Source organism: Trichoderma gamsii (genome assembly GCF_001481775.2).
Source record: "Trichoderma gamsii strain T6085 chromosome Unknown Scaffold_2.2, whole genome shotgun sequence".
Lineage (NCBI taxonomy): Eukaryota > Fungi > Ascomycota > Sordariomycetes > Hypocreales > Hypocreaceae > Trichoderma > Trichoderma gamsii.
In genome coordinates, this window is record NW_020171339.1 from 506387 (window position 1) to 529926 (window position 23540).

General features: G+C 50.8%; 7 protein-coding genes across 7 annotated transcripts; 4 read left to right on the top strand and 3 right to left on the bottom strand.

The window, feature by feature from the left end:
- Window positions 1-315: 315 nt before the first annotated feature.
- On the top strand, window positions 316-1656 carry TGAM01_v200693 (hypothetical protein; the record flags this gene model as incomplete). Its single annotated transcript, XM_018807498.1, has 1 exon — window positions 316-1656. One exon carries the CDS (start codon window positions 316-318, stop codon window positions 1654-1656), a length of 1341 nt encoding a protein of 446 aa, XP_018659308.1.
- Window positions 1657-2183: 527 nt separating this feature from the next.
- Window positions 2184-4430, top strand: TGAM01_v200694 (Atypical/ABC1/ABC1-A protein kinase; the record flags this gene model as incomplete). Its single annotated transcript, XM_018807497.1, has 1 exon — window positions 2184-4430. One exon carries the CDS (start codon window positions 2184-2186, stop codon window positions 4428-4430), a length of 2247 nt encoding a protein of 748 aa, XP_018659307.1.
- Window positions 4431-5463: 1033 nt separating this feature from the next.
- TGAM01_v200695 (hypothetical protein) lies at window positions 5464-5778 on the bottom strand (the record flags this gene model as incomplete). The annotated part of the gene is made up of 1 exon (XM_024548607.1): window positions 5464-5778. A coding segment is annotated over one exon (315 nt), but the record flags the coding sequence as incomplete, so codon positions are not given.
- A 4999-nt stretch (window positions 5779-10777) lies between these two features.
- Window positions 10778-11809, bottom strand: TGAM01_v200696 (myb-like DNA-binding protein FlbD; the record flags this gene model as incomplete). Its single annotated transcript, XM_018807496.1, has 1 exon — window positions 10778-11809. One exon carries the CDS (start codon window positions 11807-11809, stop codon window positions 10778-10780), a length of 1032 nt encoding a protein of 343 aa, XP_018659306.1.
- A 5695-nt stretch (window positions 11810-17504) lies between these two features.
- On the top strand, window positions 17505-18662 carry TGAM01_v200698 (hypothetical protein; the record flags this gene model as incomplete). Its single annotated transcript, XM_018807495.1, has 1 exon — window positions 17505-18662. One exon carries the CDS (start codon window positions 17505-17507, stop codon window positions 18660-18662), a length of 1158 nt encoding a protein of 385 aa, XP_018659305.1.
- On the bottom strand, window positions 17859-18746 carry TGAM01_v200697 (hypothetical protein; the record flags this gene model as incomplete). Its single annotated transcript, XM_024548608.1, has 1 exon — window positions 17859-18746. One exon carries the CDS (start codon window positions 18744-18746, stop codon window positions 17859-17861), a length of 888 nt encoding a protein of 295 aa, XP_024406619.1.
- A 1025-nt stretch (window positions 18747-19771) lies between these two features.
- On the top strand, window positions 19772-23262 carry TGAM01_v200699 (hypothetical protein; the record flags this gene model as incomplete). Its single annotated transcript, XM_024548609.1, has 6 exons — window positions 19772-20468; window positions 20561-20835; window positions 20896-20958; window positions 21016-21528; window positions 21593-22130; window positions 22187-23262. 6 exons carry the CDS (start codon window positions 19772-19774, stop codon window positions 23260-23262), a joined length of 3162 nt encoding a protein of 1053 aa, XP_024406620.1.
- Window positions 23263-23540: the final 278 nt, after the last annotated feature.

Genomic DNA, 23540 nt, shown 5'->3' on the forward strand with positions numbered 1-23540 from the left:
CATTGGCCTCGGATAGATGCAACAATGCAGCCTCAAGTACATACAGGTGGTGGCGAGTGGGGCGAGTGACATGCAGCCCTGCTGCTGCGACGGTAGTAGTCCGGAGTATCGCTTCCAACGGCCTAGTACAAAGCGGCTCTGCCCGTGATTTGGACGACTCGCTTTGGACCTCGTCTTACTCTTGCATTATCAAGACAGGGAGACCACCGACAAATTACATCAAAGGAAAATAAAAGAGAAGAAAAAAACTAAAGACACGGACACGTATAGAAAACAGCAGACAGAGTCGCATTTCTACTTTCTTCACGGCTAGCGATGGATTCCGCGGCCGGGTCCTCGAACGCCCTGGTGCGCAAGAGGACCGACACAGATCTGATGCCGCCTCCGCCTCGCGCAAAGAGGATCAGAAGACCCAAGAAGGTGCTGGACGAGGATACTTACACCGAGGCACTCTCTCAGATCATCGCAAGAGACTTCTTCCCGGGGCTATTAGAGACGCAGATCCAGCAGGAGTACCTGGACGCCATGGAGTCGAAAGACGCTGCCTGGATATCAAGCGCCGGCCAGAGGCTTCGCCACGTCATGACGCCTGGCCGAAAATCAACCTCAGCGCCATCTTTCAACGCTACAAACGGCAACAGGACTCCTACCAGCTTTGTGGGCGACACGCCAGCCTCTATGGCACCAAGCGTTGCACAAGATAAGCAGCGGCCAGGCTTTGATCTAAGCCTATCCAAGTTTCAGGCTACCTACACCAGCGAGGATAACGAAAGCTTTTACAAGTTGATCGACAAGCAAAACCAGAAGAAGGCTGATAAGTACGCCTGGCTTTGGCGCGGCAACAAGCTTCCATCTAAGCAGATGATCAAACAGAAAGAGGTCACAGATAGACTGGAACAGACGCGAAGTCTTGTCGATGACGGATTCAAGAGAGACCGGCTGGCAATTAAAGACAATGATGAACGACCTGCACAGCCTGATTCTTGGAAGGTCGCCCCTCGGAATGGCTTAATGTTTCAGCCGGAAGGCCTAGAGGATGGCGTCAAAACCCTTGCTGAAAGCACGGAGGAGCTGTCTCGCATGGCGCCGAGGTCGATCAGCTATGAGAACACGAGGATGCCGCAACCGCATGTGCCACAGAGACCCCCTTCGCCAACCATGTCGTCGGTTCGTGATGCGATTGCAGGCAGGCCGCGACGACACGACGCCGACTCCAGTGTTATCGGAGGCGGTGAAACTCCTCGCGTGAATGGCTACGCCTTTGTGGACGATGAAGACGACGATAATGATACTGCATCTACACGCCTTCCAGCACCGATTAACCTTGGGCCTGGAGACGCAAACAACCCCTTCAAGATACAAGACCAGAGGAAGCGAGAGGTTCTTCATGAACGAATGGTGGAGCGAATATCCAAAACCAAAAGCGAGTCTCAACGAAACGGATTCACGGGAAAAGCTGCTAGAATGGAGACGCCGAGATTCACTAGCGGCCCCAAAACTTTGGGAGGGCTAACACCGGCTGCCCAGAGATTATTGAGCAAGATGGCGACGCCTATGAGAGGGAGGGCAGCAGATTCCTTTGGACAAGCAACGCCCAGGAAGCCAAAAAGTTCGCTCTTGAAGAGCGTCAGCAGAGTGCCACCCAAATCAACGTGATGCGCTTCTTATTTTTCTTTGTTTGGAAGAGATATTCTTGTTGTAAAGAGATTCTACCACGCATTGGATATGCTTATTTTTTTGGGAAAAGAATGATGGAAGGTTTGAACCCGCATTTTTTTTAAATCAATTTGGATTGTTCTTGAGGCTCTTTTTGAGCCCATATTATTAGCGTGGAGTTTTACCGGACAGGCAAATTCGCAAGAAACCATGCCGTGGTACACATTTGGAGATACATATACATTATCAATATGATTTATTTGTTTGTCTATTATTTTAATTTAGAACACAATTCAGGATGCTCATAACAGCGAGTAGAATGAAGTTTTCTCAGAGGTACCGTTCTGCAGCTGCTGGTGACATACAGTTTTCGCAACAAGCATCTGCCCCGCTTAACTGCATATTTTTGACGACAGCTAAAACTTAGCTGCCCTTTTCACATGGGAAGCTTGAAGCTCACAGTTGCATAAGACAGCTTTTGGCCCTTTTATATGCGTGTCCGGTGATTTGCGGCTGCTCAGTTCCACATGGGTTTTGTGGATTTTGCGATTGACCTGGCGGCAGTGCTCAGCGCCTCCCGGTCTGTCGCATCCAAGCATGTTGCTCTTCGCGGCCGGCAGCTCGATGTCTATAGCAGGACGTCGAGTGTTGGGGCGATACTGAGGAGTCGGGATGCTGCCGCCGCCGCTGCTGCTACGGATTCAGTGACGACAGAAGCGACGGAGAAGAGAAAGGAGCCAGATAGTGGCAATGAGGCTACAAACAACGAGTTTGTGAATGCCACAGAGGCTACTGGCAAGAAGAGTTCACAGTCTGCGGCACCATCTACAACGGCTCCTGAAAGGCCAAAGCCTACGGACTTCAAGCCCCGCGAGCAGCCTATTTTCAAGACTTCAGGTCCAGATAGCGACTTCGTTCGACAAAGGCTGCAGCAGGCGTCTGCCCCTCCACCAACTAAAGATGAGCTCAATGCGGAATTGGGTGCACCTGAAGGCGTTGACGTCAACATCTTTCATACTACACGAGGCTCTCAGATCTTGGATTCCTTACGCAAGCAGAGAAAACAAGCAGAGAGTCAGACAACGGCCTCTTCTGGTGGCGCCGCGAAGGAGCATCCCCTGCGACATTGGCCGCCACCACATTCTCCTCCCGTTGAGTCTATTGATGCTTCAGCTTCTACGCCTCCAGCCGCTCCTGAAGCCAAGAATAGCAACATTGAAGATATTGAGCGCAAGTCTCAGCAGCCGGATGTACAGCAACCAGAATCTTTAGATCCTGCAGTGTCGGGGCCAAATAGTGCGCCACCTGAACCACAGCCCGCGACGGAGCCCGTTTCTATCGAAAAGGAGCGTTCAGACGCTAGCAAGGTAGATCAGGAAATGGTTGAAACCGTGAAAGCATCAGTTCTTCCTGAAACACCACAAACAAACGTGCACACTTATCAACTACGGGAATCAAAAGTACCGGCCACCCGATTTAGTCGAATACTAAACTATGGCGGCCTAGCAGCCGGAATGCTGGGCGGAGCCGTGACAGAGAGCATGAACAGGGCCTTTGGAGGTGGTGGTGAAGGATCCGTGCTACTCAGCGGCGGCAACATGGAGAGATTGGTCGCAAAGCTATCTCGCATGAGGGGTGCTGCGTTGAAGCTAGGCCAAATGATGAGCTTCCAGGATTCGAAAATGCTACCGGCCCCTCTTCAGGAAGTGCTCCAACGGGTTCAGGACCGAGCTGACTACATGCCGGCATGGCAGCGGGACCGGGTTCTGGCTAGCAATCTCGGGTCTGAGTGGCGGGACCTATTCAGTGAATTTGAAGAGAAGCCAATTGCCGCCGCGTCAATAGGCCAGGTACACAAAGCCGTTCTCAAATCGAACGGGAAGCGAGTGGCGGTCAAGATTCAGTTTCCTGGCGTGGCAGATTCTATCAATTCTGATCTAGACAATCTTGGCATCTTGCTCACGGCCACGAAACTACTTCCCAAGGGCCTCTATTTAAATAAGACAATTGACAATGCTAGGTTGGAGCTGGGGTGGGAATGCGACTATTTACGCGAGGCGGAATGCGCCAACCGTTACAAGCAGCTCCTTCGAGGCGAAGAAGACGTTTTCGAAGCCCCGGACGTGTACCCAGAAGCTTCTGGCAAGCAAGTCTTGACCATGGACTTTCTCGACGGCATTGGCGTGACAAGGGTAAACTCGTTTACTCAAGAGCAGCGTGATTGGATCGGTACGCAGATTCTTCGACTCTGCTTACGGGAGATTACAGAGTTCAAGTTTATGCAGACGGACCCCAACTGGACCAACTTCCTCTACAACGCCGCAACGAACAAGCTTGAGCTCCTCGACTTTGGCGCTTCTCGGGAGTTTCCGGAAGAATTCATCTCGCAGTACGTGCGACTGCTTGAGTCTGCCTCACGGTCTGATCGAGAGGGTGTGAAGAGGTTTTCGGAAGGTTTGGGCTACCTGACAGGCCACGAGAGCAGGACGATGCTGGACGCTCACATCCAATCGGTGCTTACGCTGGCGGAGCCGTTCCTGGACTCAGCCCCCGAGGTTTACGACTTCAAGGACCAGACCATCACAGAGCGAGTGAAGGCACTCATCCCAGTCATGCTTCACGAACGATTAGCTCCACCGCCTGAGGAGACGTATAGTCTGCACCGGAAACTGAGTGGTGCTTTCTTGCTGTGCGCGAGACTGGAGAGCAAGGTGAGGTGCCGCGACTTGTTTGCGAACAGTGTGGCTAGGTCGGGCTATGTTGAGAGGACTTGAAGAGCAAGTCTTTTGACATTGTAATAATACTATATATATTCCTATATATATCACGATGTAACACTAAAATCTGTTGATCCTCTTCTTTTATTTCTAGGATCATGGAACACATATAGAAATGGACTTTTTGAAAATGTAATGTGGAAAGATGGAATATGGCGACTCTTGCTTTGTTTGACCTCTCTTCTTCTCTCCTCGCTTGGAAATCAGTAATAGTTGTCACATTCTAGAACACTTGGATATACGCATGGCCAGGTACACCTTGATCCATGTTTGACAGTGAGGTGAGCGGGTGAGGTGAGCAATGCGTTTCGATTACGCTATACGTCCTAGTATGGTCATCGTTTTACGTATCTGCTAGGTATTATGTAGAAAAAAGTATCGGACTAATTCCGAAAGTCGCAGTATCCAGGCATTCAACAGCCGGTACCAGATAGGAAGGAGAAATCCTCGGTCGCAGGGAAGGCCCACGACTTACGCTCATACATGACCAGACTGCTTAGGCGAATGGAACAGAAAGAAGGAAAATCCCTACATGGATGTAGAAGAAAAAGCTTAGCCAAGATGGGGCAGGGACAGGAAGAATGATGGACATGTGTTTATCTACAATTTTAAACGATCCTTGCACGTAGATGATGGGCGGGAAAATATGAAAAGCATACTTCTGGTGCAAGCAACCTTGGAGGTGATGAGGTCTTTTGCTTTTGGCTCTTACAAGCTGGGTTCTAGTCTCGCAATAACTTGCCCTTTCACCTCTGTCGCCATACTAAAAATTCTAATCAGCTGGCCTATTTGCCATAGCTAGAGCCGTAGTTGGCTCAGGGGTTAAAGAACCGTTAAGACCAGATGGCGATAGCGCTTGCTGTAGTATCTTGGCGTGCACAAAATTAAGATTGTCATATGTCAGATTGATATTATATTGGGGGGGCGATGGGTGATACCATACAGCGTTAGCAGAGAAGGAACAAAAGAAGCGCGGGTGTGGCTGGTGTGGCTTTCTTCGTTTTGGCAAGCGACAGCCGGGGGATCGAATTTACCGGCTTCCGAAGAGGAGAAAAAAAGGTTTCAATTCGGAGAGATTAGATAAGCGAAGGAACATGTGCGATGTGCCATGCAGTGACCGGATGGGACTAGCGCCAGTAAACAGCATACTGCAGGGTATGTTCGGCGGAACACAAGTCAACCTGTGCGTAATTCTAAACTGGGAGTTGCCAGCATATACGCGAATGTGTTGGCCACCGGTCCGGTCGTTCCAGGCTCCCGGGATCCCCTGAAAAGTGCAGCGCACGAGCAAGGGAAGAAGGAGAAGAAAAAAAAAAAAAGAAAAAAAAAAAGAGAGACGCAGAGCAACAGGTTCGCGAAAAGGCAAAACAGCGCGACCCGCGAGATTGGGTGGAGGTTGCGGGTGGTTTTTGAATAGTAATAGCGTATGAGAGGCGGTCTCCTTTCACTATACCGCAAACCACCAATGCTGGATGCCCGGGGCTTTTTTGCTGGGCACCGCGCCGTAGCTCTGTATCAAGCCACTGCTGTTACTCCATGTATTCTGCGTCGGGTGGCTTTCCGGCAGACAAAAGAACCTGGGAGGACGGCTGGTTCCGTGGGATACCGGTATAGATGGAAGGGGGGCCGACAGCCCTTTCATTTAGTGCTGCTAGTAGCACTCCATGCTCGGGGAAGCACATGCGATGATTGATGATGAGCTGTGCTGTGCTGTGCAATGCAATGCTGTACTGTGCTGTACAATGCAGAGCTGAGCTGAGCTGAGCTGAGCTGAGCTGAGCCCACTTCGTTATATAAATGCATCTCCAAAAAATTTGGTTGGTTGAGACTTGTTGGCTGCTGTTCTTTCGTGACAAGCTGGGCGTCGTTTCCCGCGCCCCAGAGCTATGGGCACAAATCTCCAGCGCTGGCTGGTACTGCACGGCAAACAGGTGGAATGACGTTGGTGGTCTTGGAGCTGAGACCACTTGGTACGTGCAGAATTTCAGAGGGGCAAGCAAACGGTATGGAAACTTACTTGTAAGTCTCCTTTGGGCCGCCTGAGAGCGTTTTTTTGTTTCGTTTCGTTTTATTCTTCTCCCCACCCCTGTTATTGTTGTTGGTTGCTTTCTTTTCTTGGGTGGAAGCCTACTAACCTCCTAGGGTGCCTGTGTAAGTTGCGCACGTTACTCCCGCGCATCCTTTACGTTCGGATGCCAGCTTTCCGAGAAGACTAACCTATCGACCTGCCAAACTAAGACGACAGAAAACGGAAATGAGTGGCAAGAGGAAGAGAGCTGAGGTCGGCACTAAAATTTGGGCTATTTTCCCGTTCCTACTTGTACATACACGTTATAGGCTACCGGCTTTCCTATACGAAAGATTTCGGGGCGTTGCGGAGAACTCTTGAAACACGGAGGCTGTGGAAGACATGATAGAAGCCGCGGCAGCAAGGATTATAACAACGTAAAGGCCAGATCTAAGCACGGGACACGGCGTATAACAGTAGCATGGGAGTTAGGGAAGGGAAATTTCGGGTCCGTTTTATGGTTATTAATGTTTGATTGTGTCTGTTTTGTTTTTATTTACCGGTTTGATTGGACGGAGGACCAAGTACTATAGGTACTGTACGTAAACTGGTATTGTACAGTAGCAACGTTGAAGTGACAAGGGTGCGAAAGCTCAGCTGGACCCATCGAGGATTACGACCACTGTTTTGATGGGAATGCGGACGGGCGAGCTCAATCACTCAGGACAAAACAAAAGAGGGGGCGTGTTTAGGCTTGATGAATCATTGATTTTCTGAAATTGCTGCCTTTGGATAATGATGCTGCGACTATGACGACAATGGAGTATCTAGACGTTGACCGATTTTGAAGGAAAACGGTTAGGAGAGAGTGGCGGACGGACCGGGCAATTTTGGGGGGGGATAGGAGGGGGGGAGGAGAAGATGGAAAAGATTTCCGGATTGGAATTGCCTTGGTCGGAATCTCTGCAGGATGCGCGGGAAAATTGGTGAGAAATAAAAGCAGACGGTTATTAGCACGAGCGTGAAAAAAAAAAAAAGAGGAGAGGCCTGGTGGCTTACAGCTTAGCTTAGCTAGTGGTAGGCAGTTTTAGCGGTTGAAAGCTGGCGTTCGACGGTGGTGGTGGTGGCACTAGGCAGATCTCTGGGGTTCGAATCGCGGTCATCGCCCATGCCCCATGCCCGCTCTACCTGAACGGTACTGAGACACTCTAGCTGCATTGGGCCCTAGGCGCCAGTATCGCACAGGTACTTGGAAGCTGTTTTTTTTTTTTCTTGCAAGGAAGACCGGGAATCTCGACGCCGTTGCCCCGTGCGCTCCGCCGCGGCCAATCACGCGCACTCCCCCTGCCAGCGCCCCCCACCTTCGGCAGCGGATCTGTCAAGGGCTGAGCGCAAGGCTTCGGGACATGCGTCCGAACAGCTTCGGGATTTACTGCGTTGACGCCCCTTTCGGCGGGGGTGGCTGTAAGAGACACTCTTGGGACCCTCACGTTTCTTGGTTTTTGTCTTGTCGCTCTGCTGTGGACTCCTCCCGATATGGCGGCGTCTTGGGGGCCGATTGAGCAAATGCTGCTCGGCACATTACACTGCAGCGCTTTCCACTGTCTTGATTTTGACGTTTGCTTTTTTTTTCCCTACCTGATAGTTGTTGACGTGGACGTCTTGGACTAAGAACCCTTTTGAGCGAGGTGCTTTATCTGACTCTGTGTGACTGTGTCTATGGAGGTTCTTACTTGTACCATCTTCATGCATATCACTACAGTAGTAGGAGAACTTGTATCCCTGTTTATTGCGGGTGCTGGCTGCGGTACGCTAAACCACGATGGCGATACGATGTTATGCGATGCGATGCGATGCGATACAAAAAGCGATAGAGATTTCCCTAGCTTAAATAAACATAAAATTCATCGTACGGCGGAAACAAGCAAGAAAGGGGACAAAAAAACCGTTTGATGAAAAGGCCCTGCTGGCTATCCTCCCCGCTAAACCGGTAGTTTAAGGGGCTGGCGGGAACAAGATAAATGAGTTTTGGAAGGAACCGTCGCGCGCCTTTCTGGGACAGCTTGCAGGTGCCGAGCACGCCAAATGGACCCAATCGTCGGCCATGGCCCGCTCTTTTTCTTTCCTCTTTGCCGAGGGTATAGACAGAAAACCTGAAATGGAGTCCAATGTGGTGAAGCATGTCATACTGCCCAAGAACGTATACCATTGCCACAGAAGGAATGTTCAGGGGCAGCAGAAGAAGATGTCTGGTGTCTGGCCCCCCACTCGCGTTTGCTCTGGAAAGGAAAGCAAGCGAATGAGGATGTTTCGCTTTTTTGCTTTTCGACTGCCTCGTATATTCGACGAATAGAAATAGAAACGCTGAGACTTTTTACCCTTTTTTTCTTTTTCCTTTCTCATCTGATACCAACATAGTCTACTATGTGCTAGCTCGGACCCGAAAAGCCTCGCAATGATGGCCGTCCCAGACCACTGCGTGCCCCCTTCGCCCTTTTTTTTTTCCTTTCCCACCGACCAACTGAAGTCGGTAGCGTAGCCCACATGCACGCCTTCACGCACAACCTCCATACCTGCTTGTGCTACCATGCTTTCTTTACCAAAAAAAAAAACATCAAATTATTCTCAAGTCAAACGTTCCCACCGTAAATCCGGACAAGGGGGGGGTGTGAGGGAGTGAAGGAGCGAGAAGAGCGAAGGGTGTATACGGTAGGTGGTGGTTCCTTGCCCACTAGCCGTTGCATATCACAGGGGCGCTGGCCAGCCGCGTATGTAATGACTGTGCAGATGAGTATGCATCGGGTGGGAGGAGCCTCCATGATGAATGGCCTATTGCTCGCCATCCACTGGACTGGACTTGTGAATTCTTCCTAGGGCCATCTCAACGGTCAGAAAAGTGTGGCTCCCCTGCTCCCCCCCATCTCTCTCTTCTCACTCCCACCCTACCTAATTGGGGGGACCACTGCGAGATGAGAACGAGAAAAAAAAATGTGACGATACAGGTGACAGGGTTATCCTTTTCCTCTTTTTTCCCATGGCTTACCAAGGGGGGGTGTGGGAAGAAAAAGAAGCAAACCTGCAGCTTTTGTTACCAGGTGGTAAGTAGCTGCATCATTCACTGCATGGGGCCCGCAAAGACCGTTGACTCGCTCCGATGGCACTCTCAGACTTAGATCGTCACAAAAGGGATACCTGGTTCTCGATCGCAGCTTTCGGCGAGGTGTACCGACAAGGGTGAGGGCTTGTTTGCTGTATTACTCAGATTGTTTCTCTCTCTTGCATTTGCTGATGGGGGCCCTGATAGAAGTCTAGATAGAGAGGGGGAACTCGTTCTTTGCGCAGCAACAACAAACAACAAACAAACATACCGTGAATTAGATAGTGGTACAAGTGATGACGAACTGCATTATTTATGAAGTGATTATATAACACGTGTATTAAATGCTCTGTCAAGAAGATGCCCCGGGGCAAACTCTGTCCTGTGTAGCTGAGCTAGAGCGGAAATTGCCAGTCTAAAAGCCGGCGTTTTCAAAGGAACGCACGCCCATCTATAGGTATCTATTGATCCACACACTAGGGAGGCGGGCGCGCTGAGAGGCAGCCATTTAGGTATTTGTATTTTAGGAAAAAAGAGGAATATTGGAGCCTATTGTTACGGAAAATTTGAGAAGAGAGAGAAAATTCTTTGAAGTGATATATTTGTTATTGGCCGATCTAAGTCTATTTGGTACAAATGAAAATGGGGACTTGTTCCCTGCGATCTACGATCATTATGGAACTGTGCTTGTGAGAGGCAGCCCCCCCCTTTTCTGCTGCTCAGAAATGGCCGTGTAAGCTCATACTCTCGAGCTAAGAAGTAGGCAAAACGAAACAGAAACGATCAAAACAAAAGAAAGAAACATTTAAAAGGAAAAAAAAAGAAAAACGGACGGATAGACTTCTCTCAGAAGCTATTTGAGGGTATTGATATAAAGCCACGCAAGCTGAAAATCCCAATAAAACGCACTTTTCCCCCTGTCCTTCATCGCCCCTCCTCGGAATTTCTCGAGGACGGCGGGGAGCGATGAATGATGCCATAAGCGCCTTTTCCCTTCGTGATATACATGATTTCCTATAAAAGCAAATAAAAACGAAAGAACAAAAAAAAAAAAAAAGATTGCTATGCTATGAAGGCAGAGAGCGTGCTCGCCTTGGTCAAAATGTTTGTAAGCCAGTCTCGAGGAGAGGCATAGTAAAAGGACATAGTAGTAAAAGACATGACAGAATACAAGGAGATACGGAAAAGAGATGATGGAGAAATAAAAAGAAATGAATAGGAAAGTTGTCCATCAAGGCCTTAACCTAACAGGTTCCCAATGGCCATTCGGGGATCGGCTCTGCGGCCGTGTGGCAAAGTGGCGCTGAGGGTCGGCGATGGGGTAAACATGTTGGAGTCTCGCGACGATCTGCGCGAAGAGAGAGAGAATCTGGCCAGATCTGTGCTGAGGCGTCGAGTGGATGAGGGCTCTGAGGAGCGGGACATGGGCCGCCAGCTCTCCTGCTGGTAGCCGTTCTGGTGAGGCTGTGTCTGACCATAAGGAGACACTCTGAAGGTTTGGTGGCTATGGGGAGCAGGATGGTGGATATGGGGGTGTGCCAGTTCCGGAGACTGGCTGAGAGGACGGTACCACTCGGAAGATGTTCTTTGAGACGTTTGAGGCCCAGAGCTGGCTGCGAACTGTCCCCAGGAGGAAGAGAGTGAATAGTTGTTTCCGCTGTCCGACTCTGCCATGTCGGAGAAGGTGGGCGATTCCACTGCTGGAGTGCCCGATGACGGCGTTGACAGAGAAGCAGCAGCAAGAACGGAAGAAGGGGCGGCGGCGGCGGCAGCAGCAGAGCTTCGTCTCCTGGCAGTGGTGCGAGGCCGCGGGTGCTGGCCCGCCAGGCGGCCCTCGGCTCGCCGCGTCTTGTTGACGAGGCCGTTGACGTAGTTCTTGATGGCGTTGTCGCTGCGGCCGGGCAGCTGCTCAGCGATGCGGGCCCAGGCCGAGCCGTAGCGGTGGTAGAGGTCCATGATCTTGGCGGCCTCGTCTTCGGCGATGGGGTCGTGCCGCAGCGACGGATCGAGGTTCTGGTGGTAGCGCTCGCGGCACTGCTTGGCGTTGCGAGAGCCCATGAAGGAGGCGACGGTGACCCAGTTCTGGGCGCCCGTCTTGTTGATGAGTGTCACGAGGCGGAAGCTCTCGTCGGGGGACCAGGGGCCTCTTCGCTGGGGGTATTTGCCTGTCATGGCCACCTGGGAGATGTCTTTGGGGGACATGGCGAGCAGATCCTCGATGGGGATGAAGTCCACCTCCCTCTGGACGACGGGGCCAGCGGTATCTGACATGGCTGGTGAAGGTGTTTGTGAAGATGTGTTGTAAGTGCTTCCCCTTGGCCTTTGGCGTACAGAAGCCAATGTATAGGGCGGACGGAACAAGCCCAGAAAAGAGCTTTTGATACAAGGTAGAGAGAGTGAAGAGTGAAGAGTGAAGAGTGAAGAGTGTGTAAGTCGTTGGTCGAAAAGAAGATGGTGATTATAGGTGCTTATATCAAATAGACTTCTCGACGGGGGTCGAAGAGCAGCAGAAGGGGATAGAAGAGAAAGAAGCTGAGTCTATTTCGGCAATAATGCAAGATGGAGGAGGTAGGTGTAGATAGATCGGATCAATCGGTCGTTAGCTCGCGGGAGGGAGCGCGAATCTTTTATATTGGAACAGACAAGAGACGGGAGACCAAGGCTGTTGAATGTACAGAAGCCCAGCAGCCCGGGCAATTTCCCCTGGTCAACCGCCAAGAATCTAAAGTGAGCGGAATCAAACCCTCGACCCTCGTCCATCGAAGATAAAAGAGGGGGGGCGTGTGATTAGCAGGCTTAGTCTGAATCTGAGGAGCTAAGGGAAAAGCAGCCACCAGAGAGCAAAGGAAGAACCAGAGAGTGAGAAAAAAAACGGACGCCAAACAGGGGTCCTTGACAACTTTCGGGGTGGGGAAAAGCAGCCTAGGATGTGCTAGATCTGCGCTGAACCCAAAGTACAGGGACCCCGTACCTGAGGTGCGCGCATGGCGATGGACCAACTCTTGTATCCGGCCGGTATCGAAACAACAGCGACCCAGAATAGCAGCAGGATACCTGTAGATACGGGGCTTACTGTGGGTACGGGCAGATAACGACGGCGACCTCTGGAACCCGCGAGGCTGCAGCTGCAGCACTGGAGACCGACGCAGGCAGGCAGGCTAGTACCTGAAACCAGCAGCTGGTTGCGCTGGACGGCCATGGCTTGGTACCTGCAACCAAGATGAGCGGCTGCATGAGGATGTGGGGAGGGGGAGTCCAGCTGCTTGGTTGATGAGGATCCCGAGAGAGAGAGAGAGAGTCAGAGAGTCTGAGAAGTGATCGATCCGCGCACGAATCAGCTCCATCGGGTCCCCACCGGCGGTGTTTTTGTTTTGGGGCCCGAGGTGCGACATTCAGTTCAGTGCCAAGTCAAGTCAGGTCACGCAGCGAGCTGGAGGTGCTTGTGTCCCTAGGTATATCCATATATCCCGTACTAGCGGGTGCTGCAGCTGGATCTTGCTGATCGAGGTTGTACTTGTACACGGGCGTGTACCTCCCGAGCGGGTATCAGTACAGATCGGATACCGTCCGAAGCTGGGCGATGGCTTGAAGACTCCCAACCTTGTCGGTGGAATCACAGTGGCAGCAGAAGCAGAGACAGAGGCAGGTATGCGGGTAACTCGGCGGTAGAGGTACGACCAACGCTGGAGCATTTCCGTCACTTTCCTGCAGCATGTACAAAGAGCACAGGACGACACTTACACAGCCTGCAGCAGCACAGAGGAACGCGTCTGGCGATCAAACCAGTATTTCGGGTCAAAGGGGGGTGTGGGCGTGAGAAATGAGAAACCCGGACGCTGGGCCCAACAGACGGCTTGAAAGTAGCACTAACAAGTTTTTATCCTTCTCTGTTATGTATGTATGTATGTATGTATGTATGCATGTACTCGCATGCGCCTACACAGAAAGACAGATGCAGCCAGGTTCTGGCTGCAATGCAGACTGGGGAAGCCATTCAGACGCTAAGGCAAGGGGAGAGACATCCAGGAGCAGGAAAAAAAAAGAAACAACATGGCCTCGCTATTACGAGGTGGGAAGTCTTAGTAATATTTAGTCGCAGTGGAAGTGGAAGCAGTCCCCTTTGGCATGCGTATGACGTGGTTGACTGGGCAAGTTTTATATGGACAAGCCCAAGCACGAACAGATGGCTTGAGCCGTCTACAGACGCATGTATACGAGATGCATGCTTGCTGGTTTACTCTCTCTACTGCTCATGCTCTTTTGAGCTGAGAAGATAGACAGCAGAATGCCTCCCTCTCCTGAGACGACCATGGCGTGGGGGACAAGTGTCCAGCTCGCATTGTGTCCCACGAGCTCATCCTCCCTCCAATTCCAGCATGTCGGTAGCAATGATATTTCGTCACACATCGGGGAACAAACAGGGAGGAAAAGGAGCCGTCTGTCTTTCTTATCCCCTCCCTTGTTAGTCCGCCTCGTCTTGTCACCTTTGGGCCAAGGGAGATGAGAGACAGTAATACTACTACTAGCAGTAGTAGTAAGATCTGATCCCGAACTGAGCGAGACAAGCTCCGACTATTCGGAAACCACAGCCAGGTATCCGGTGCCGTACAAATGTAGGGATGGCCTCTCCTTCTTTTGGTCACATATTGCATTCTGATCCCTCATATCTCGCGTTTATGACTTTTGGCCCGACGATTGGTCGTTTCCTCCTTTAACCCGAAAGAAAGGAGTTGAGACAGGAGTCTGGATTGGAATTGGCGTATCCGATTCAGATGCTTGGGCTTGGCGTATGACGATATATAGGCACCCATACTCTGTTCACCGATCGAAGGAAGAGATGCCAAAGCCTTCTCTTCTTCCCAATTCGGCGCTCATAAAACCAGAAAAAGCAAAAAAAAAAAAAAAAAAGCATTTTGTAATTGTACCCGGAGTGGCATCTGTACCCATCGTGACAAATAGACTGGGACCGGATACCTCTCTACAAGATGGAGGGAGGGACCCAGGGCCCGATGAGAGCCTATGAGAAGAGATCCTCCCACGACCCGGCGCGTAGACAGATCTTACATGTGAAATGCCTGTTGGCAGCTTTTTGGGGCTATTTATCTCAAGGGATACACAGTCACAAGCTCAATTTGGGAACCAAGATGGAGGGGGGTGGGTTTTTTTTAAAGGACATGTTATACCTATCATCTTGTGCTCCCAGACTATGCGGTGTGTTGGGATTGAGACTTGCGTTGTACACGATATCCCGCTGTCAAAAGTAGATTTAGGCAAGATTGGAAGCAACCTCAGGAGTGACTTTTGTGCTGACTATGCCATTTTTGGCGTAAGAGAGTTAGCGAAAAGAAAAGGGAAAGAAATTACTTTCATCGTGAAGTTACAAGGGCCATTCCGTAAGAGTGGGAGTGCAATATTACTTACACAAGTTCACGTCATCTGAACAAGAAAGGAAAGAAAAAAGCGTCGCCGTAGTAATACGAAACTAGATTGCTTGTCTAGGTTACTTTTGGCGCTCTTTTGTGTGTGTGCCTCGAGAGACATGACGCTTATACAGCTAACGCCATGATTGCCGGGACTACGGACGGCTCGATCCATCGCCGTTTGTGGCGGCCCGCACAGGCTTGCCTTTTCGGCTCTTTTTTTTTTTTTTTTCCTGGCATTCGTTTGGTGGCTCGGACGGTTTTCATTTATGCAGCCAAGTAAATAAACGCTTTGAGGATGGACTGACTTTAGGGGTTGAAAGCGTATTGTGTGCTGTTGGACTGGACGGCTAAGGGGGTTGTTGGATGGCACGAGCCATGCTAGACTGGATAGAATGTCGACTGAAGGCTGGCATTTTTTGACCCTAGATGGCATATAGTCTTTCTTTTCTCCCTCGTTTTTGCCTACATTTCCTTGGTCTTTTTCAGGGGAGTGTCATGTGTAACATTGGAGAGCGGCGGTATGAGGCTAATGAGATGACCCATTGATCGTCACACAGAGTCAAGAATCGTAGGATCAAGGTATGATGTACGTCATTCCCAGTAGGCTGTAGCAGAAATAAGACGAGGCAGTGGCGTGGAATGACTACGAGAGACATTGATCTCTGGAGGGTGACGTCTCTGGCAAGGCCTCTGGCGTGAGTAAGGAAACGAGCAAGAAGATTCCCTCATTCAGTTGTATGTACCGAGAGATGTTTGCCTCTGAGGGTGCTCTGGGGTAGACTGTTAGCTTTCCAACAGCGTCTGAAACGTCTCTTGTTGTTATTATTTATTTCACTGAGAATGAAAGACTAGTACCGACCATGAGGAGGGCAGCCCAAGTTTGGCAACACTCGCAAGACCTAGAATAGGAGAGACTTATATTTGCCGTAATAATGGTGTGGTAATGCTCCTGCATTTTGTATTCTCAATAACGCGATTGAATTCAAGGGATTGGCGTAAAACGAGAGTGAACAAGGAGTGTATGCGGGAGAGTGACGACGAGAGCATGGACAACAATGATGATGCCTGAAGATACCCACATGCACAAACGCCGCTTTGTCAGCGGCAATTATGCATTCTGAATGAGTCATTGTATTGATAATAAAAGGAAGTCCCAAAACTTATCTCTGCAATCTTAAGCAGCTGAAGTTGAATGCTGTACTTGCACGGATCCGGGCGTGGGCCCGCATCGCAGCCGAATATACACGTATCTTCTTACAAAGAAAATGTGTAAAACAACGACGGCATCTCAACTCCGCAGGCATTTATTAATAATATCTCTTGTAATCAACATTTTTCATCGAGCTGCGGCAAGTCTGTAGCTTACAAGCAAACTTTAGAATTGTTATAGCAGTCTAGTGCTACACTATCGCATTGCTGTAATGAGAAATCATGGATCTCAAATCTCAAAACTCCGCAGGCGTCTCGAGCGCGGGAAGCCGGCGCTAACGACGCTGATTGGTGCAAGGCCTCGATCCCTGCCTCTGATCTCCGCGCGGTGCCCCGTTTGGGTTTCTATGTGGATTGCTGCAGCGCTCTCTGGCGGGAGGCTGATAAGAGGAATGATGGAGGATCGAGCAATGTAGAAGGAATATTCAGTGTGTATCAATGTGTTTATACAGTTTTTCCGTGCTTTCGGTCTCTTTTAAGAGAATATAGACATAAAAAGCAGTGGCTGACGGGAAATTGTGCGGGAATGGCACAAGCCTCATGCTTTCTCGGCCCGAGCTGATTTGGTTCTGTCCCGCTGCTAGACACGCCGGTAGATGACATGTTGAAGCTTATGCCGGAAGCTCCATTACTTAGCTGTTGTTTTGTTAGTGCATTGGGCAGATCAGATTCCCATGCCAAAACCTATTGCGGGCCTTGTATTGCTAGCGCTGGGTCGGCGGGAGATGTAGCGCGCGCGTTTGAAGAATCAGTTGGACAGGCTGTAGTTCTATTATCCAAGTCCTGGCATTTAATGGGAGGTACTGAGTAATCGTAAGCAGTAATCCTTTCTGCTTGATAGCACCTATGTACGATTGATCTACCAGACGGGGAACCGCACATCTGAAAGGATGCGAAGTTCCGATTACGTGTAGCTGGATGTAGACTGGGTGATTACTTCAGCTGCCAATCAAGCTGAAGAAGCTTCGTTGTTGTACATGGATTTGCCGCCCAACGATACGTGTGTAAGTGGCGCCATAGCCCTACGCACAGCCGACATGTAAATGACTCTGTTGAGGAGTTGCGGAGCAATTAATTCTACCTGGTAGGATACATGTACAACACTATTTCCCTGCCGGAGCCTTATTTCAACCGTGGCCCTCCTTTTGCTCCAGCCCACTTACAGCCCTCGCATACATGTATATATACCCCTTGCCCGCCCTCTTCCTTCGAATCAACCACTTTTACACATTTAGATAGTCAATCTCTCACAATACCATCCATTTGTGAGCAAATTCCCAACCGCAGAGAAAACGCAGTAGCAAAACAGGACGTCTGCCCATCAAATAAACAAAATGAAGAACATCGTTGTGCTCGGCGTTGGCGTTGCTGCCGCACCTCTCATCCGCCAGACCATGCGCAACGTCGTTCTCAAGGACAAGGATTACAAGATGATTGTCGTTGCGCCCAACACTCACTTCCACTGGCCCATTGCCATGCCCCGAGTCATTGTGCCGGGCCAGCTGGCCGACGACAAGGCCATGATCGACCTCCGGCCCTTTTTCAAGGAATACCCCGAGAGCCAGTTTGAATTCGTCCTCGGCACCGCCAGCGCCATGGATCCGGCCAGCAACACCGTCACCGTCTCGCCCAGCGAGGGCGGCAGCCGCACCATCAACTACCACACCCTCGTCGTGGCCACCGGCAGCTCATCCCCGGGCATGCCCTGGACAGTCATGGGCTCGACCGAGCAGACCAAGCAGCGCACACATGAGCTGCGGCAGCAGATTGAGAGCGCCAAGACCATTGTCGTCGTCGGCGCTGGCGCAACCGGCACCGAGACTGCGGGCGAGCTGGGCTTTGAATACTCCAAGGCGGGCAAGAAGGAGGTCTATCTCGTTTACAACGACAAGCTGCCGCTCACGCCGCCCACCATGGATAGCGTCCGCAAGGCGGCCAAGAACGAGCTGGAGAAGCTCAAGGTCAAGCTGGTGCCCAACACCACCGTCTCTGCCGTCGAGCAGTCGGGCAACGACACCATCTTGACCCTGACAAGCGCCGACGGCACCACCAAGACGCTCACGACGCAGGCTTACATCCCAGCTACGGGCCTTGTTCCCAACACCTCGTTTGTGCCGGCAAACCTCCTCGACAACAGAGGATACATCAAGCAGACCAAGGCTCTTCTGGCAGAGGGCTTCGACAACATCTTTGTCCTCGGCGACGTGGGCAACCTGGAGGCCAGCAAAGCCGGCGCTGCAAGCGCGCAGACGATTCATCTCGTCAAGGCTCTGCCCATCTACTTCAAGGGCGGCGCGATGCCCGCGTACAGCCCCAACACCACTGAGATTTCCGCTGTTACGCTGGGAAGAAGCCGTGCCACGGGCCAGATGGGCTCGTTCAAGCTGTTCAGCTACCTCATCTACTACGCCAAGGGTCGATACCTGGGCACGGACTATGCCCATCTGATTGCGGCGGGCAAGAAGTCTATGCTGACGAATTTCGAGAAGTGAAGGGAATGATAGATGTGGAAGACGTGGGTGTGCTAATGAGGATGCGTCAGAGTGTGGTTGCCATTGAGAGTTGACACTCTTCATATTGCATTTCTTTTCTTTTGCTTTTTCTTTTGCTTTCTCTTTTTTTTTTAATAATCAGATATCCACTCTTTGTTTATAGTTTTCTTTGTCAAAAGATGATATCCAAATCGAAAAGTTGACCACCTACATGTACCTAGATATTATCAGTGCGCGTGTCGTTTTGAGCAGTGGATTTGTTGGATGCTCATATGCTACAAAAACAATAGTTTTTGAAATGGCAGATAATAAATATCCATTGACTGCTATCGGTTCTCATTTTCGAACTTTTTAGCGAATTAATTACCAGAGTAAAAGGTTAGGAGTTGTAATAGCTGCTCCTAAACCATGTTTGCGCCGCTTGAGATGATGTACAAAAGAAAGAGTACTTGTGCTACCAGCATCACCAGCATTGACATTTACCTAGATATTTAATAGTTAGACCTATAATCATTGATAATCACCTACTTCATTCGAAAAGACGCAATTCCCAAGAGCACACGAACACATCCATATTCACGTGTCTGCATGTAAGAAGAATAACGTGGTCGGGCCCCACCTGAAACGGCGCGGAACAACAGCCGCCAAGACCCACCGCCGCTTTCCATGTGCGCCTGTGTTTGCGGAGCATTCCGTATCTGTACAAGGTACCGGTAGAACTTGGCTGTGGCGCAACCTTAGCTCGCGATACCGCGAAGCTTCAACTTTGAATCGCAGCCTCGCGCAAGCCCAGTGGAGGGGACCAGTCGAGCGCTTCGGCATTATTTTCTCTCATGTGGCTTCAGCTACTGACCAGGGCGCTCCTCTGAATGAACTCTATGGCTGTTGTGCGCGAAATTCCCAGTCGTACTTCAATGGCATCAAACAGTCCGTGGTAGCCTCGTTTCTTTTGGCTCGTCTCGACTCCATCTCTCGACACCATCTGCCTTTACATCTCTCTCTTCATCGCCCAGCGACGCATCTATACCCGACAATTTTTTTCTTCGAATCCCCATAATCAACCACCCGTACATCTTTCCTTTACCCCATCGCCAAGAGCGCAGCGAGCCATGGAGGGGCGCATCCCGCTCAGCGAGGCCTTCCGCGAGTCCGTCAAGTACTGGTCCAGCTTCGTCTCCAAATGCCTGACCAAGCGCCTCGACGCGAGCACCTTTGAGGACTATGTCCAGCTTGTCCAGTCCAAGCACCGGCTGCCCCCCGAGATCATCGCCGACTTCTTCATACGGCCTATGAAATCCAACTGCGTCAGCCCCGACCCGCGCATCCCTCCCTACGTCTCCGTTCTCACCAAGCTACGATACACCGACGCAGTATCTATTCTACGAGCGTTATATAGGTACTCTTCGCTCCATGCCCTGATACCAGAGCAATCACAGCATGAGGGAGACGGGGCCAATGGAGAGGGAGCGACCAGACAAGATGCCCAACAGGCGCCCTCCCTCAGGTGGAAGAGCTCGTCCTGGCTTGAGGAGGTGATGTTTTATCACGTCATCAAGCTCCTCGTCGAGGGAAGCGCTTTTAAAGATTCTCGCACGGCATTGGAGCTCATCCATATCAGCTCCAAGTGGATGGTGCTATTCACGACGGCGTCCAATTCCATGACTGCGGACATGCTGGGCGGCAGCTTGCAAGATCCTCAGGTCCGTCATGAGATGGAGACTGCTTGGGGCGCTCTTGTCCCTCTGGTGCTTCGGCTGGTTGATAATGCCGCTTTTGTCAAGGTCGTTAGCCAACCCTCTGCCAAAGGTACGATTTTGCCGTGAATGTATACATCTTTTGCTCTCCGGCGACAGTCTCACAAACTAACCATCATGTTTCCCTTTTTCGATGGGATTTAGGGGCTCGGAAAGTGTTTTCAGAAAGCCTTGCGTCGTTCGTACAGGTTATACAGCAATCGCCACAGCTGCCACAGTTCCAGCAGTTCATCAACAAGCTCGAATTATTTAGAACCGAGGTTTTGGCGCCATTGGATCCGGTGGACAAGAGCAAGCAAGCCGCCAATGCTGTCATGGACGATATCCTAGATTCAACAGTCGGCGTAGATAACTTGGTTATCCCGGAGGTACCAATTACCAACACGCGTGCAGGATTATACATATATCTTGGTGCTTCGGTGTGTTTTATTCCCTTTCCCTTTACGATATTAGGCTGCATACTAACCTTGCGTTATTAGCTTGTTGGCCGACCGTTGATTGATGACCATGCCTTGTTTTCATATTTAAACAACCGATATCAGGTATGTCCACCCTTCTTTTATCTTTAACCGAGTCGATGTTTGCTCACTCAATCATAGGGAGACGTTCAACAAAGCGCTGTTGATCTGATTTTGGCGTCGTTTGACCTGCTTGCAAATGCCGTCTTCAGGAACGAGGGCCCTAGGGATGCACAGCTACTTCGATCTTTCTTGATAAACAAGGTGCCCCTGATACTCGCCCAACTATGCCCCCCTGGCTTTGCAACGCCTTCCGCGGAGTTTTGCATAACCCAGGCACTTCCGCATGTCGACACAAGCGTGTTCCCTACGGCGTCGCTCATGTTTGACGAATCACGTAACAACAATCCGTACACAGAGAGTGTCAGAGAGGAATTCTGCTCGGCCTGTGCCCTCCATGGACTGATTGAACGAGAGCATGTAGAGCGCATCTTGGGAGAGAGCTCTATGGGATATGAACCTTCCCAAGAAAAGTATTCCAAGGAAAAGCTGGTCCAGAGCTGCCTATCGGACCCAGAAAAGATACAAGCCCTCATTCGCGACATGGATAAGATGGATGGCAATGTTGGAGCCGTGTGTCAGGCCCTTGTAGAGGTTTGTTTCTCCTCGAGTCCCATCTACCCAAAGGTATATTCCTCGTACTGATAATAAGAGATAGCTACTGCGGCAACTTTGCCACAGCAAAGAGACAATGTCGCTGAAACTTCTGTGCAGCCAATTGGCACAGAAGCCCCAGTCTCTAGACATCTTACTCTTGTTTGAGAAGCTGCCAACCATCTTGGAGCCTATATGCCAGCTATTGGACAGCTGGCGATACGAGGAAGACCAAGGAGAGTACCAACCCGTCTATGAAGAATTCGGAGCCATTCTGCTTTTGGTGCTGGCCTTTGCCTACCGATATAGCCTAACTCCAGCAGACATTGGCATCATTTCCCCAGACTCGAATGTTGCCAAAATCATTGGCCGAGCTCACATTAGCCGTGAGCTGGGCGAGCTCTCTGAGCAAGAAAATGGACACGTTGGCGGATGGATCCAAGGCCTTTTCGACAGCGATGCCGGTGGTCTCGGAGATGACTTGATGTCATCCTGCCCTCCTGCAGACTTCTATCTCCTCATTGCGACGCTCTTTCAAAATATTGTCATTGCATATACTCAGGGCTTTCTAACCGACGACGCCCTCAGGTCGGGCGTGGAATGTAAGTCTTTGACTAGTTGTGATGGCCGTACTGTTTCGTAAGCTTACCTGCAATAGATTTGATCGATACTTTTCTCCTGCCATCTCTGATACCTGCGATTCGGTTCTTGTCCGATTATCTTTGGGTCGAACAAAAAGAGCAAAAGTCTATTATCAAAATCTTGCAGCTCATACTTCTGCCCACCTCCATTTCCGGCGAAGCTACTACCATGCTTGCTTCTGTAAAGGGAATTGTTGCGAAGCCCCTAGAGCACTCGCTGCGATCTTACCAGCGACAAGATCCAAAGAATCAAGACATTGAGCCACTACTGAGGGTTCTCAAGGACAGCCTGCCCTTTTCAAGGCGAACGGGGGCTGCCGAGCACCAGGAGCTAGAGCTGTGGGCAACCAGTTCCAGCAGCGGTCTCTCCGGGGCTGCCAAGCACCTGATCCAGGGACTTGTTCAGTGGTGCGTGCATACTGACGAGACAGCGATGCCAACCTCATACACGCATCGACAGGTCATTGCAACGCTTAAGATTGTGGGCGCCAGCAGGCTTCTGCGAGTCATCCTGGAGGAGATCCGGCACCAAACTCTGGCCGGCAACGGGAGCGTTGTCTACGATGTGGCCACGGCACTTATCTGCGCCCCCAATGTCAGCAACGAGCTGCCGCCGACCAGTGGTCTTTTGGATGAAACAGGGAACATGCTACCGATACTGCAGCGACCGCTGACCCTCCGGGAAGTCTTGAAAATGGAGGCCGAGGACTACAGGAAGCTGCAGAAGAAGGATGCCGAGCTGGCGGAGATTGTTGTTCGCCTTCACAGGAGAGTCGAGGCGCAGATGGTGCTGCCGCCACCGCCGATGCTGCAGGCGGCCGATATGCAGTTAGACTTGGCAGGAGATGCGACAAACCTAGAAGATTCCATTGTTGTCGCTGCTGGCGTTCCGGGCGATGCCACGATGTCAATGGACGGAGTTGGCAGCCTGGATATGGGCCTTGGCGGCATTTCGTCTGACCTGGGCCTGGGAGGACCGGGAAGCAACGGCGGGCTGGATGCTTCGGCAGAGGCAGATCTATTTGGCAGCCTCGACGACACCGATATGGACGTGTTTGATGGTTGGGGCGGGATGGATCTCGGGGGGCCGTGAAAGGGCGAAAGTCATTATTCAACTATAGGTAGTGGGCTTAGTATTTGGCTATTAGACGGACGGGCGCACATGTCGAGGGTCTACTATTATCTATTATCATGGTCCCCATATTAGAAGAAGCCGTTTGTACGCGGTGCTTCAGTGTGTATGTTAGGTATACCAACAGGGGCGGAACTCGATGATTATGCTAGATATTAGGGTATAATAGAAGGAATTGGGAAGTCCCTGATTTTATGGATGGTTTTGAACATATGTCTCAACTGTATTATGATTTCCTC